General features: G+C 61.6%; 2 protein-coding genes across 4 annotated transcripts in view; one reads left to right on the forward strand and one right to left on the reverse strand.

Moving 5' to 3' along the window:
• CTU2 (cytosolic thiouridylase subunit 2) lies at positions 1-4,152 on the forward strand. 2 transcript variants are annotated; one of them, XM_064671031.1, is made up of 15 exons: positions 1-276; positions 625-699; positions 1,162-1,240; positions 1,319-1,378; positions 1,455-1,515; positions 1,956-2,065; positions 2,154-2,443; positions 2,519-2,654; positions 2,758-2,889; positions 2,985-3,076; positions 3,161-3,252; positions 3,340-3,415; positions 3,516-3,582; positions 3,659-3,717; positions 3,781-4,152. In XM_064671031.1, the coding sequence occupies exons 1-15, from the start codon at positions 197-199 to the stop codon at positions 3,848-3,850; spliced, it is 1,479 nt and encodes a 492-aa protein (XP_064527101.1). In that variant the 5' UTR covers positions 1-196; the 3' UTR covers positions 3,851-4,152. The 2 variants fall into 2 exon arrangements, with proteins under 2 accessions (XP_064527101.1, XP_064527103.1); XM_064671033.1 differs by having other exon boundaries at positions 2-276; positions 3,799-4,152.
• The window catches only part of PIEZO1 (piezo type mechanosensitive ion channel component 1 (Er blood group)), a 24,681-nt gene continuing 14,026 nt past the window's right edge, over positions 4,082-14,736 (reverse strand). Inside the window, exons 20-49 of one of the 2 annotated variants that reach the window (XM_064671029.1) lie at positions 14,595-14,720; positions 13,906-14,337; positions 13,622-13,826; positions 13,411-13,509; positions 12,688-12,841; positions 11,986-12,229; positions 11,786-11,882; positions 11,531-11,699; positions 11,364-11,453; positions 11,145-11,233; positions 10,872-10,943; positions 10,351-10,451; positions 10,180-10,267; positions 9,804-9,893; positions 9,544-9,716; positions 9,095-9,465; positions 8,749-9,007; positions 8,482-8,670; positions 7,800-8,269; positions 7,559-7,706; positions 7,256-7,470; positions 6,963-7,121; positions 6,739-6,886; positions 6,446-6,634; positions 6,267-6,359; positions 6,011-6,183; positions 5,811-5,933; positions 5,644-5,723; positions 4,963-5,155; positions 4,082-4,856 (exon numbers count right to left, since the gene is read on the reverse strand). In XM_064671029.1, coding sequence (XP_064527099.1) covers positions 4,610-4,856; positions 4,963-5,155; positions 5,644-5,723; positions 5,811-5,933; positions 6,011-6,183; positions 6,267-6,359; positions 6,446-6,634; positions 6,739-6,886; positions 6,963-7,121; positions 7,256-7,470; positions 7,559-7,706; positions 7,800-8,269; positions 8,482-8,670; positions 8,749-9,007; positions 9,095-9,465; positions 9,544-9,716; positions 9,804-9,893; positions 10,180-10,267; positions 10,351-10,451; positions 10,872-10,943; positions 11,145-11,233; positions 11,364-11,453; positions 11,531-11,699; positions 11,786-11,882; positions 11,986-12,229; positions 12,688-12,841; positions 13,411-13,509; positions 13,622-13,826; positions 13,906-14,337; positions 14,595-14,720 — 5,286 coding nt within the window. In that variant the 3' untranslated portion in view covers positions 4,082-4,609. The remainder of the gene's footprint in view (positions 4,857-4,962; positions 5,156-5,643; positions 5,724-5,810; positions 5,934-6,010; positions 6,184-6,266; positions 6,360-6,445; positions 6,635-6,738; positions 6,887-6,962; positions 7,122-7,255; positions 7,471-7,558; positions 7,707-7,799; positions 8,270-8,481; positions 8,671-8,748; positions 9,008-9,094; positions 9,466-9,543; positions 9,717-9,803; positions 9,894-10,179; positions 10,268-10,350; positions 10,452-10,871; positions 10,944-11,144; positions 11,234-11,363; positions 11,454-11,530; positions 11,700-11,785; positions 11,883-11,985; positions 12,230-12,687; positions 12,842-13,410; positions 13,510-13,621; positions 13,827-13,905; positions 14,338-14,594; positions 14,721-14,736) is intronic. The other variant, XM_064671030.1, reaches the window with a different exon arrangement.

The following is a 14,736-nucleotide window of genomic DNA, read 5'->3' on the forward strand; positions in this document are numbered from 1 at the left end:
CGCGACCGGAGCGCTCGGGGACACGGCGGGACACGGCGGGATACACCGGGATACACCGGGACACGGCGGGGCCGAGAGGAGCCGAGCGGGCCCCACCGGGACTGAGCAGGATCCACTGGGACACACCGGGACTGAGCAGGATCCACCGGGACACACCGCGACCCACCGAGACTGACCGGGGCCGAGCGGCACCTCCATGTGCGACGTGTCGGGTGACGGTGGCGGGTGCGGGGCGGACGCGGAGCCGCCGCGGCGCCGCCGCGCACCGAGAGACAGGTGGGAGCCCGCTCGGGACCAGGATGAACCCCCGGTAACCTCCCGGTATCCCCCAGGCGTCCCCGCCGTGCTGCCTCCGGTATATCCCCTGTGCTCCCCCAGTACCCCCCGGTACCGCTCCCGGATGTGTTCCCGATATCTCTCTGGTACCCTCTGGAGCTGCCTCTGGTGCTGCCCCCTCCCCCCTGGTGCTGCCCCTGTACCCCCTGGTGCTCCCCCTGGTACCCCCCGGTAATGCCCGGTAGCCCCTCGTGCTGCCCTGGGACTGGGACCGCCGCCCCCCCGCTCGGTACCGCCCCGGGGGGGGTCGAGTCCCGGTGTCCCCGGTGACTGGTCGTGTCCCCACAGCCACCCCCGAACCTGCATGAAGTGCGGGCAGGGCACGGCCGCCCTCATCATCCGCGTCGGGGACCCCTTCTGCCGGTGAGGGATCGGACGGGGACAATGGGATGGGGGACATCAGGCTGGGGGGTATTGGGTGTTCGGGATGTTTGGGCTTGGGGACACCGGGACTTGGGGATATTGGGACATCAGGGCTTGGGGACTTTGGGGTTTGGGGACATCAAGCCTTGGGGACATTGAGTCTTGAGGATGTGGGGAATTGGAGACATTGGGTCTTGGGAACATGGGAGCCTGGGGACGTTGTGTCTCATGGACCTTTGTTTCTGGGACATTGGGTCTCAGGGAAGTGGGGGCTTGGGGACATGGGGTCTCTGAGGCATCAAGTCTCAGGGACGTTTGGTGTCTGGGATGTTGGGACTTGTGGACATGGGATCTCTGAGACATTGGTCTCAGGAAAAAGGCTGGGAGTGGGGGACTTGAGGATGTTGGGGCTCAGGGACATGGGGCCTGGGGGCAGTGGAACAGACTCAGGGGTTCCCACAGCGGCTGCTTCCGTGAGTACTTCGTGCACAAATTCCGTGCAATGCTGGGCAAGAACCGTGTCATCTTCCCGGGAGAGAAGGTACCAGGGGTGGGGGAATGCAGAGGGGGGACCCAGTGGTGGCACCAGGGCCGGTGACTGTCCTTGCTGTTCTCGCAGGTGCTGCTGGCGCTGTCGGGGGGCTCAGCCTCCAGTGCCATGGTCCGGCAGGTGCAGGAGGTGAGAGGGGGGCTCGGGAGGGGTCGGCGGGGGGGGCCCAAGCTCACCCACCCTGCTCACCCTGTGCCTCTGACAGGGGCTCAGCCGGGAGGCGGCCAAGAGGCTCCGCTTCATCCCCGGCCTTGTCTACGTTGAGGGTAAGGATGAGCCCTGCTGCCTGCTCCGTGTCCAGCTGCCCATTCCCAGACCTGTTCCCAGGCCATTCCTGGCCCTGCTGCATGCTCAGTGTCCAACTGCCCATTCCCTGTCCTGCTACCTGCTCCCAGCTCTGCTGCCCCTTCCCTTCCCCGGTGTCTGTTCCCTGCCTCACTGCCTGTTCCTTGCCCCATTTCCAGCCCCACTGCCTGCTCCCAGCCCCAGTGCCTGCTCCCTGCCCCATTCCCAGCCCCACTCCCCCCTCCCTGCCCCACTACCTGCTCCCAGCATAGGATCCCACTGCACCATGCCAGACCCAGGGTGCTGCCACCCAGCCCAGCAAGGCCGTGGCACCCTGGGTTGTCCTCCTGGCCCCATGAGTGCTGTGGGTGCCCCCTCCTCACCGTGACAGTGGCCCTGGCACTGCCCACCTGCCTTCCAGAGGGAGCTGTGCGCAGGCAGAGCCCAGAGCAGCGGGAGCAGACCCTGGCCCACATGGAGACCCTGCTGCGGGCCACTGGCTTCCCCTACCACGTGATCCACCTGGAGGAGGTATTGAAGTGACATGGGGACAGGCGCTGAGGTGAGGGGACACAGCTGGACACCCCAACTTCCCCCTGTATCTATCTCTGCCCCACAGGCACTGGAGCTGCCCCCATCCATCTTACAGCCAGGGCCAGAGCAGTCCAGCAAGTCCGGCCCATCTGGCCCCTCCTACAAGGAGGCTGTGGACAGCTTTATCCAGCAGAAGCGACAGGAGGGGGAGGGGGACAGTGCCACCTCTCTGCCTGGCCATAGCGCCCAGGACATGCCAGTGGGACCCCCATACACTCCCCGCCTGCCTGACACTGCCCAAACCCAGGAGCTGCTTCGGATCTTCGAGGCCGTGGAGACAGCAACAGCACGGGAGGAGCTGCTGCAGATGCTGCGGTGAGGGGCTGATCCTGCCCGGCTCCAGCACCAGCGTGGCATGGTGGCTCTGAACCGGTGTCACCTCATCCCCAGGACCCACCTCATCCTGCAGATGGCCCGGAGCAGGGGCTACTCCAAGGTGATGACAGGCGAGACCTGCACCCGCGTGGCCATCAAGCTCCTCACCAACCTGTCGCTGGGCCGTGGTGCCTTCCTTGCCGTCGACACGGTGAGCTGGGGACAGTCACCTGCACCCGAGGGGTGACATGATTCCATGGAGGGTATCCAAGGCTTGGTGGTGGCACAGTCCCCTGGCAGCCACACACCCACAGGGCTTCACGGACAAGCGTCACGGCGATGTGATGGTGGTGCGGCCCATGCGGGACTACACGGCCAAGGAGATCGCCTTCTACAACCACTTCTTCAACATCCCCACCGTCATCGTGCCACCCCTCTTCACCAAGGTAGGGGTGGCCCGTGTTGAGGATCCCAAGCTGTGTCTCCATGGTAGGGACAAACCTCCCAGTCTTGCCCCTACCCTCTCCACTTGCCCCCACAGCGCCGGGAGAAACCCAGCATCCATCACCTGATCGAGCGCTTCCTCCTGGGGCTGCAGGAGGATTTCCCCTCCACCATCAGCACTGTTTACCGGTACAGGGACCTCCATGTGGAGGTACAGTGGTGTGGGGGGAGTGAGTGGGGGATTGGGATGCACTCACCCTGTGTTGGCTGCAGGACAGGGGAGAAGCTGAGCCCAGACCCAGCCAAGGCCAGCAGCGAGTCCCAGCGCTGCCTCCTCTGCCTCTGTGGCCTGGACACTGAGGGAGGTGAGTGGGTTGGGCATGGGGGGCTCAGAGGATTTGGGGAGCAGCTGTGCACCCCACAGTTGCCCCCCTGCCCTCTGGCTCTTGCAGAGGAGGAGTTGGCCCTGGAGCCCACACTGATCTGGGAGGAGCTGGAGCCAGTGGGGAATGGGTGCTGCCAGCAGGGGTGAGCATGTGGGCAGGGGGGATTCCAGCATTCCATACCCCCTCTGAGGCCACCCCAGTGGCACCAATGAGTGTCCCTGTCCTTGTCGCTGTTCCCACAGGGCTGAGAGCAAAGCTGCCTATATTCCACTGCTGTGCTACAGTTGCCGCCTCACCTTCAAGGAGCTGGTGAGGCTTTTGAGGTGCAGTGGGGTGGTTCTCCATGGGGATGGGGATCTCCAGCCTCACCCCTCGTCTCTTGCAGGGCCCCCTCACCACACTGCCACCGTACATGCGTGCTGAGGCCCAGCGCAGGATCCACAGGTAAGGGGGGTGGGAGTCCCCTCCCCACTAGCTCAGCCCCCAATGCCATGTCCATCCATCCAGTGTGTCCATCCCTTGCAGTGCAGAGATGGAGCGGCAGACACAGGAGAACCAGGAGTGCAGCAAGAGCTGAAGGGGTTGGGAACAGTGGGGGACACAGACTCCCGTCCCTCAGTGGCACTACTGGGGCAGGTGCCAGCCCCACCAGAGCTTGGTGGGGACCCCTGGCACCCATTTCTGCTCCAGCCAAGGGCAGGAAGAGCCCCCACCCCCCCATTTACTGGGGGCCAGGAGTGCTGGTAACCCCAGGGTAGCATGTCCCTGGTCCCCCCACCCTCCATGCCCCAGCTACCTGTCAGCCAAGGAGGCCTCAAGTTTGTTTTATTCAATATCTATATAAATAAACCATTTGAATTAATAAAAAACAAAAACAAACTCGAAGTCAACAAGTGTCTAAAGTCCAACTGGGGTTGCCAGAACCCCTCCCCCCAACTGGAGGGGCCATAACTCAGGACCCCCATCCTGGAGATGGGGGGGCTATTGCTTTTGAGTTCAACCTGGTTCTGGAACAGGGTTGGGGACAACAAGGGAGAGGGTACAGGCTGGCTCCTGACCTCCCCATCCCCACCTGGCAGCCAGGGGCACCCAGGGGGTGGGGGGACCACCTGCTGTCCCCCTCCCTGGGAAGGCACAACATGGTCTGTGCAGGTGGAACAGCTTCAAAACAACGTAAGAAAAACATCCAGAAAAACATCCTCCCTCAAAGCGAGCGGCCAGAACCCCACATCCCACCGCCTCCCGGGGCAGGATGCGGCCCCAGCTTTGGAGGGGCTGGTTAAGGCATTGGCGGTGATGCCCCTGTGGGGGGGGGGAATGGAGCCCCTTCCCCTTATTACTTCTCCCGTGTCCACTTGATCATGGTCTCGGGCGAGCGGTAGAGGAAGATGAGCTTGGCGTAGAGCTCTTCCTCCAGCTCCAGCTCGCCCGTCTCCCGCACCAGGAAAATATCCTGGCACAGCTTCAGGATCCGATCCACACACGGCAGCTCCTCGAACATGATGGAGTGAGAGATCTCACTGAAGAACCCCCGCACGAACTTCCCAATCACCAGCACGATGGACACGTACAGCCCCATGACCCTGCAAGGGGGACACACATCCTGTATCCCTGAATCCCACCATCCCTTCCCTTCACACCCCACCCGGTGGTTGGAGCCCCCCAACACCCTCTGCCCCCTTCACGTACCCATAGCCAGCCAGGAAGCCCAGGCTCGGGGGGCTGACTTTGTCGTTGAAGATGATCATGGGCAGGATGTTGCCATCCTCGGGGGGGGCGTCTTTCAGCCGCAGCACCCACCACTCCACAAAGTTGTCGCTCCCTCGGCCCCTGCGCTCCCTTTTCAGCTGCACCTCCACATCCAGGTAGCTGTTGTGGCCATCTGGGGGGGTGACACCATCAGGGCACAGCCTGGCTGCTGTGCTCTCAAGGATGAGTTTTTGGGGGAGGACAGGGTGGGACTCATGTCCTCCCCATCTTCAAGGAGGTGGCACCATCAGCGACCAGCACAGCTGCTGGTGTGTCCCCAGTGCTGACTTTTATTGGGAGGGGGAAATAGTGGGACTCATGTCCTCCCCATCTGCAGGGCAGTTGGCACCATCAGGGCACAGCATGGCCACTAGTGGGCACCCAGTGATGATTTTTTCAGTGGAGGGACTTGGTGGGACCCATGTCCTCCCTGTCTGCAGGGGGTGGCACTATCAGGGCAGAGCACAACTGCTGGTGGGCACCCAATGATGAATTTTTTTAGGGCAAGGCACACTGGGACTCATGTCCTCCCTGTCTTCAAGGGGATGGCACCATCAGGGCACTGCACAGCAGCTGGTATGCCCAGTTCTGATTCTTCTGGGGGGTCATGGTGGGACCTACCCGGCAGGAGCTGCTCGACAGGTTCGGCATCAACATCGTTGGGCGCCCGGACATATCTGGGGAATAGGTTGGCCACTTGGCTGCAAGAAAGTGGGGTGAGGAGGGGGGGTTACACCATCCTGCCAAGCATGGAGGTCTGGTTCCCCCCCTCCTCAGGGGACACTCACACGGGGGCATCCCGGGTGCCCTCCAGCAGCTGGGCCAGCTGCAGGCGCTCGGGTGCACCGGGCACCAGGTCAGTGCTGTGCTTGTCAAAGGCGGTCTCCACCGTGCCCCCCTTGCCCAGATCCCTGTGGATAGTAGAGACTGAGCGTGTGTAGGGGGGATGCAGGCAGGGCTGGACCCCCCCTTGCCGTGCCAGCAGTACCTCTGGAAGGACCAGGAGAAGCGGACGGTGATGTCGGAGGAGCTATTCAGCAGCTCCTGCCGCATCTGCTCGCGGCTGGGGGGGCTGACGCTCCAGAGTGAGCCCGAGCTGCCCTCGATGTGGACGGTCACGATGTCCTCGTAGCCGTAGAGGGTGATGAACTGCATAGCCACCTGCCGTGGGGGGGACACAGCTCAGCCCCACCACGGCATCTGCCAGCCGCCCAGGCAGGTTTTGGGATGGGGGGAGGATTTACCGGGTCATGGTCGAAATGCCGGGTGAGGTCTTCGTAGTCATCGGGGGTGAAGGGCTTAATGGATTGCTGCTGGGCGCTCATGGTGAACAGTGGCTAGGGGGGACAGGGGGCCATGAGCAGGGCAGGGGACCCCAGTGTCTCATCAGGGGACCCCCAGCACACCCCCTACGCATCCTCACCTCATACCCCCCCAGCTGGAGGGTGACAGTGACGTCAATGGGGTGGTTGACGATGCCCACCACGGAGCGCACCAGCGACATGAAAAGCAGGGGGAACCAGATGATACACACGAGGAAGAGGATGATGAGGCCCCCCATGCCATACTTCACAACCTTCTTCTTCTTCTGCCCCTTGGGCTGGGGGTATTTCTGGGACGGGAAGGAGACAGCACACAGTGTTGAGAAGGCACAGGGGGACCCCAAACAACAAGAGGCTTAGTGGGGGGCCCTTCCTGGCACAGGGGGGACTGTACCTTCTCAGTCTCACGGCTGCACTTGATGATGAAGATGTTGGCATAGATGTCCTCCACACACATCCAGTTGGAGAGAGACAGCGTGGTGTCCGTCCAGACCCAGTCCATCACAGCGCGCAGCTCCACCAGGAAGGGCACGAGGCGAAATCTGGGGGGGACACAGGGAGGGGAGGTGGTATGGCACCCTTGGGGTGCCTGGAGGTCCACGCAGCCCTGTGCCGTACCCCTGGAAGAGGAAGAGGTTGAGGTAGTTGTATTTCTTGGTAAGGAAGTTGCCCAGGATGCGGGTGGGGTAACCACAGCGGATCTGGTAGGCCGACAGCGCAAAGTAGATGCACTTCACGAAGTACCATAGCTGGGCCACCATGTTGAGGTTGAACAACCTGCAGGAGGGACATGTCACCCCTCAGCCACCTGTCTGGCCAGCCTGGGCCACCGTGTGGGCTTGGGGACACAAAGGTGCCACCCAAGGACTACACTGTGCCATGGCAGGGCATCCCTAGGGGATTCTCAGTACCTTTCAGTGACCGCTGGCACGATAAAGAACATCCAGACGTGGATGCCAAAGACCAGGACGACCTGGAATATGAGCTTGCCCAGCACAGTTTTGCGGAGGTAGAGCGCGCGGTCGATGATCATGGTGGTGAACTGGAAGAGCAGCATGACCAGGAAAGCCTGTGGCACTTGGTTTTCTGACAGCGAGGAGGTGATGTCGGTGGCTGCCGTGTGTTTCTGAGATGCAGGAGAGGTCAGCATACGGTCAGGCCTCACCCTGCAGTGGGGGCTTGCCGGTCAGTGCCCTGTGGGACCCCTTGCTCACCCCGAAGGCCCAGAAGCCAAAGACAATGATGATGAAGTCGACCACGTCGACCAGGAACATGAAGGCGTAGACATCGGTGGCCGCGCGGTTCTCGGTGTGCAGAATGTCCTTGAAGAATTTGCGCACCGGCTGGTACATGCTCTGTGCTCTGCAGGGGACAGGGGACACAGGGGACAGAGGGAATGGTTGACAGGGGCTGCACCCCACATCCCCCACCCTAACCAGCGCCACTGGCACTTACGTGGTGAGGAAGAAGCACTTGACCCACAATCCAAATGCGTTCAGCTTCCTCTGAGCATGGCTCTCTTCTGCCTCTCTCGTCTTCTCCCCAACCCCTGGAAGTAAGGCTAAGCACACAGAACAGTTAGGGTCCAGCAGGGCCATACTGTGGCGGTGCCAGCCTTGCCGCCCTTGTGAGAGCAGGGAACTGGTGCTCCCTCTCTCTGGTGTCTTCCTCCCCTGACTCGTCTTCTTCCTGCAGCGGAGCTCCATGGCCTCACTCCCCTCTTCCTGCTCCATGGCATCACCCTCCGACTCCGATCTCATGTTTGAGCCTGGTGCTCCTGGCTCTTCTGAAGCCTCCATCCCTTCCTCAGACACCATCAGCGATGGGGGCGCTGCTTCCTCCCACTTCTCCTCTTCCTCTGCCCACTTCGCCTCCATCTTCATCTTGGATACGGAGTCCTCATCATAGTCCCATAACCCATAGCCCTGTGGAAGGACATGGTCAGGGGGATGGGGGTCCTGATGTCCCCCAGCCCCATGCACCTCATCCCCCACCCACAGCATCAATTCCCAAAAAGCAATGGTGGGAAACCACAACAGAGACACCAAGCACCCACTGGTTCTCTTCAGAGCTCCCAGGACCACCTCCAGCTCCCACAAAACGCCCACCCACATGTTGCCCATGCCTCAGAGCTCACCTGCAGCAGGGAGCGATGGAAAAAGAGGGCCAGGAGCTGGAAGAGGTCATACTTGAGGTAGCGGGTGCTCTTCTCCAAGCCCAGGATGCGTGGTGGGAAGAAGGGTTTGCCCTCATTGCGCAGCAGTGTGGTGTAGCTGTTCCAGGGGAAGAACCCGAACTGGAAGAGGTATTTCACCAGCAGCATCACCTATGGGGATGCTGGGGTCAGTGGGTGGCAGTGGGAGGCCGGGTGGCATCATCCCCTCACCGGTCACCCCCTGCCCACCTCAGTGAAGATGATGGCAGTCATCCAGAAGCGCTTGGTGGGCCGGGGGATGGAGAGCATGGCCCAGAGGAAGATGAGGATGGGCAGAAAGAGGGAGATGATGGAGGCGGACACTATGTTGTTGAGGATGATGATGAAGTAGCAGACCAGCTCAGAGTGGGCGGTCACACAGTGGTATCCAGCCAGGAGCAGCTTCAGGAACCGGTTGTGCGACTGATAGAAAAGCTCTGCCTCCTTCAACGGTGGAGTGATTGGCTTCCTGCAGGGTGCAGCAAACAGGCTGAGCCATCCCTGACGCCCGCCAGCCCCATCCCCACTGTCCCCACTGTCCCCACATCCCCTGTACCTGATCAGGAGGAGCTCACCGGCCGTCCTCCTGCGGTTCAGGAGCACGGACAGGCGCTGCTGAGACCCAGCCACATCCTCTTGGGACCCCTCAGACATCAGCTGCTCCTGGCTGCCCTCAGGGAGTGCGAGCCCCACTGTCTGCGGCACTGCCAACTGCTCCCTTGGGGAGTCTCTCTGCACCTGCCTGGCAGCAGCGCCGTTTTGGGAGTCTGTAGTCAAAGACCTGCATGGGCTCAGCTCCTCTGGGGGCCCCTCTGGTGGCCCCTCAGGCAGCTGCTCTGGCAGCTGCTCCAGCGGCTGCTCTGGTATCTGCTCCAGTGACTGCTCAATGTACATTTCATCCAGGATCTCCTCGTTCATCTTCTGTCCCTGTAGTGGGCAGGGGGTTAGTGCCACCGCAAGGTTGCCACCTTCCCACCCCGTGCCCTGGTGTCCCCCCGTGCTCACAGAGGCCAGCCGCACAGCAATCTTATATCTCTCTACATATAGGATATTGAACATGTCCAGGTATTCCCGGGTGCAGTCCTCCATCCACTGCGTCAGCCCGTCCACCACGGCCTGGCACAGCAGCCACAGGAACCGCAGCATGTTCAGTGCCCGATGCAACACGTTGCTCTGCTCTGCCAGGGCAAAAAGAGGGGTGGAGCATCACTCGGTGTCCACTCAGACTACCCAGCATGCCCCTGCTCTGCAGTCGTGCTGCCCACCTGCAGACAGACCAGAACCTGTCACAGTCACTTCCTCCTCATGCTCAGGCTCTTCAGCCTCTGACTCTGCCTCTCTCCTTCCACGGTCTCCTGCAAGGGTCAGACCCCCAGGGAAGGGGTAGCAGTGACTTAACAGAAGACAGACATAATTTTTGGGCCTCTCCCATTCATCATCCCACCCCTTGTTCCCCTATATCCACCTCAAAAACCAGTGTGGGCACCAAAGAAACTGCACAGCTTGTGCTCAACCCCATGGTAGCCATCAGAGAGTCCACACACACATTGGGAGCCCCACTGCCAGGACAAACAGCGGGCACCAGGCAGGGCTCTGGCCCCTCTTGGCCCCTCCAGCCTTCTTTTGGGGTGTCAGACCCACCTGCAGCACCCTCAGCACGGGGTTGCTCTCGCCGTTTCTGCTGCCGGAGCACTGTCTTGGTGTTGGTTGTCATGGCCTGGTGGATGAGCTGGAGGGGGGACAGGGACCATCAGCACCCTGTGGGCATGGCCAGCATCCCCAACCCCACCACAGCCCCCCAGCCTTGCCCACCTGGAAGGGGCCCTGCCTCCCCGACTGCAACTCCTCTGGCACCTCCTCCTCCTCCTCCTCGCTGTCCGACTCAAAGAGGTAGTATTCCCCAGAATGCAGCACTGCCGGGGTTGCATGGGGTGTCACGGCGTGGCCATGCTATGGCAGGGGTGTCACACCCAGGCTGGCCCTGTGGCCATGTCGCAGGGCTCCCTGCCCAGCACTGAGCTGAGGACACCCCTGGGGGGGACCCCAAGTGGGGACATAACCAACTCAACTGCCACATCCCCAAGGCGGGACCCCTCCGTCACCAGCATTTGGAGGTGACTCCAAACCCAGCCTGGCACCCCCAGTCCAACACCCTGTTAGTAATGGGGAGCAGAGGAGCCGTGGTTAGGGGTACACACACGGGGACAGGGGACATGCAGGGTGTCACCTTGCCCAAAGCACTGCCACCACCGCTCCCCACGGGTGTTAGTGGTCCCGGCAGGGGGACCTCACCGAGGTTATGGCCCCGTTATGGCCCCGTGCCAGGGCAGTACCTCCGGCGTGGTCTAACCCTGGCCGCCACCACCGCTCCCTCTGCCAGAATGGGTCCGCCGGGGCACGGGGTGCTGTGGGATGGCAGATGGAGGGCTGAGAACGGCCACGCTCGATGCACCCACCCCAGGTGTGGGGGGGAAGCCGAGGGACAGGGAGAGGGTCACCACAATGCTCCATGAGGCTCCACCAGGATGGGCGTCAGCGATGGGTCACAGTCCCCCTGTGTGCCCAGAGAGGGGTTGGGGACACAGGAGGGACCCCCTGGCTCTCACCTGTCCCAGCCTCATCCTGTTCCTCAGTGATGCTACGGGACAGCTGCTCCTGCCGGTACTTGTCCTGCTTGGCTCGGATCCGCTCCATCCTGGAGGCAGAGGATGCTGTGGAGCCTGCTGTCCAAACCCCCCCAGAGGCACCCCCACATACACAGAGGTGCCCCAAAGCATTGGTGGCTGCAGGAAGGGGGGTCCCAATGCCCCCCAAAAGCCACTCACTGCCGCTTCAGCTGGGCCAGTGACTTCCTCTCAGCTCTTTGGTGGGCGTGCAGGTTCTTTGTGATGCTGGCCTGGAACAGCACAACACCCCTGTGGGGACAGGGACGGTGGGAGGGTCAGGGGGGTACTTTGGCACCTACAGGGACCCTCCAGGACCCCAGCACCACCTGGAAGGCTGCAGGGTAGAGGCCCTGAGGTCCCACAGGACATGCACGTAGTAGCTGCTGAGGAAAATACGCCGCTGGACCAGTAGGAAGAAGAAGCAGATGCTATCCAAGATGATTCCTGCCTCCTCCACGGGCAGTGAGCAGTCAAGGTCCTTGCCCATCTCCTTGGCTGGCAGGTAGAGGTGCAGGCAGGTCAGGCAGCAGCCCAAACCCACACCCCCAAGGCCACTAGACCCCCCCAGACCAGCAGCTCACGGTCATAGTAGCCCGTGACGGTGCAGACGAGGCTGAAGAGCTGGATCACCCAGCAGAAGTTGTTCTGCATCTGATGCACAAAGACGCAGGAGAGGAGCTGCAGGGAGAGAGGGCCCACATGGGGTTTGTCACCACCTGTCCCCTCCCCAGGGGACACCCCAGGTGACTCCAAGGAGCCCACAGTGGGGACAACGACTCACCGACAGCATGTTTTTGGAGATGATGACTGTGATGTTGTAGAGGATGAGGCAGTCCCAGACCACCAGGCGGGGTCGGGTCGGCTTGCACAGCATGGCCGTGCCGAAGAGGAGGAGGTAGAAGCAGGCCAGCAGGTAGCCGAGGCCAAAGAGGCTGATGCGGTTGGACCCGGTGATGAAGATCACCACCAGCACGAACCAGAAGAGATGGCGAAAGATCACCACCTTCACCATGTCCAGGTAGCACCTGCGGGATAGGGCACTCAGAGCATGGGCTCTGTCCCCTCCATGCTTCAGCCATGGGGTGGTTGTGTCCCAGCACTGGGGCGAGGGCTTCCCTGCCCCAAGGGGGTCCCAGTCTCATCCTAGGAGATCCCAGCCCAGCAGCTCCTACTGCCTGATGGTCCCATCCATCCTGTCCATACCCTAAGGAGCCCCATTTCAGGGTGGAGGTCCCATCCTGGTGGCAGTCTCATTCTGTCCATACCCCAAAGAGTCTCATCCCAAGGGAGCATCCCATCCCGGAAGGGTCCCATCTTGTCCATACACCAAAGGGTCCCATTGTGTCCATACCCCAAAAGGTCCCATCCCAGGGGAGGTCCTATCCTATCTATACCCCAAGGGGTCCCATCCCAGGGTGGGTTCTCATTCCCAGCCCACAAGGGTTGCCGCCCCGGGTTGGGGTGCTGTGCCGCAGGCACCCACCGGCAGAGGAGAAAGTTCTCCTCGGGGTTGTAGGGGTCCTTCTCGTGGTCGAACCGCTCCTTGTTGTCGCCTGCTGCCTCCTGCCAATCCTTAGAGCGCTCGGCCTCGAACACGCGCCACTGCTGCGCCGCGCACAGCAGCAGCAAGAAGTCGTCTGCGGGCACACGGCTCAGGCTGGGGGGCTCCCCAGAATGGTGGCACCCACCAAGCTCCTCCTCAAGGAATGGGGCACCCCAGGCCACTCCTCCCCAGGACTTGGGGTTCATTGTCTTCCCCATGCCGGTGTGGTTTTCCCCAGGCTCTGCCCCCTCTGGGGTGTGGCTTGAATCCAACTCCTCACATAGGGGTGTGGAGCTCTCCAGGCCCCTCCTTCTCTCCAAAAGAGCGTGTGGCTCCAACACACTCCTCCCCAAAAGGGACACGGATCTCCCATAGATCTCCCATCTCCCATAGCTCCTCCCAAATGCAGGTGGGTACTGTTTAAGCCCCACCTCCAAGGGGGGCAGACTCTTCAAGGTCCTCACACCCTTACTGCCTGTTCTTCCACCTCCTGGAAGCAGGATGGGACCCCTATAGTGGCTGGGGGTGCTCCAGGGGCACTGGGGTGCCAAGGGCTGGTGTAGGGGGACAGGGCACCCTGCAGGCAGGGGGCTGCCAGGACTGGAGTAGGGCGACAGGGCAATCCACACGCAGAGGATTCCCAAAGGCTGGGGGGATACTCACTGATGAGATTGGTGGCTTTGGGGGGCATGACGAAGTCAGGCAGGTAGAGCCACTTGATGAGTGCCGAGTTCATGGGGACGTTCCATCGCCATGGATAGTCTGAGGGGCAGCAGGAACACTCATGCCAGCCACCTCCTCCAACCCCTTCACAGGCTCCCCACACATGGACCACACCTCCCTGAGCCCCAGAAAGGCTCCCTGTGCCCCTTACCCCTGCAGAGGGCAGGTGGCATGCCCACGCACAGCAGGTACTGGTAGAGGAAGAAGATGACGAGGAAGAGGCAGTACTTGGGCCAGAGGCGGGCGATGGCCGCCCGGCGCCGCAGTGTCATCATGACCACAAGCCAACAGCCGTGCAGGATCACCAGGAAGTTCATCCGCTGCCCGATTACGGTCACCATCATCAGGAAGCAGATCTGGGGGGCAAGGGGGTGCAGAGGCTCAGCACCAGGGTGCAGTGAGCAGTGGGACCCCCCCACAGTGCCCTGCTCCCACCTCCAAGCCAAACTTGTAGTAGAAGTAGTTGACTAAGTATTTGGCACATGAGACGAGGTTCCGGTCGCGGTCTAATTTCTTGTCCGTGTTGGTGTTCCTGCCTGTGTCCTTCTCCCTGTCTGTGTCCCTGCCCGTGTCCCTGTCTGTGTCCATGTCCATGTCCCTGTCCCTGTCCCTGCCCATGTTCGTGTCCCTGCCCATGTCGGTGTCCCTGTCCATGTCCCTGCCCATGTCCGTGTCCCTATCTGTGTCCCCGCCTGTGTCCGTGTCCCTGCCCGTGTTCGTGTCCTTGTCCTTGTTCTCATTCGACTTTGGCTGTGGGAAGATGGTCTCAGTGATGGGAATCGTCTCACGGTGCTGCACACGGTGGTACTGCTGGCGCCGGTACACCACTGCCTCGAACACCAGCAGCAGCAGCACCTGGAGGTGGTTCTGGGGGAAGAGGGAATGTTCAGGACCATGGCGTGACACCAGGCATACCCCCCCAGCCGGTCCTCCTAAAAGGGGATGTTTGGGACTGTGACATGAAGGCAGTCATCCCCTTAGGTGGTCCTCCCAGAGGGAATGCTCAGGCCACAGTGTGCCACCAAGAATCCCCCCAGGTGGTCCCCATGGAAGGGATGCTCAAGACCATGGCATCACACCAGGTATCCCCCCCCAGGCAGTCCCCACAATGTCCTCGTGCCCACCTTGACATATCCGAGGTTGGGGAACCCCTTCCGGACACCAAACCAGTTGGCAGGATCCACGGGGCCACGGTACAGTGTGGAGTTGCCCATCTCCTCCCGACTCAGGTTGGTGGCATTGAGCAGGGGCTGCAAATGGGAGCAC

This window comes from Pseudopipra pipra, chromosome 14 (assembly GCF_036250125.1).
Source record: "Pseudopipra pipra isolate bDixPip1 chromosome 14, bDixPip1.hap1, whole genome shotgun sequence".
In the NCBI taxonomy this organism is placed as follows: domain Eukaryota; kingdom Metazoa; phylum Chordata; class Aves; order Passeriformes; family Pipridae; genus Pseudopipra; species Pseudopipra pipra.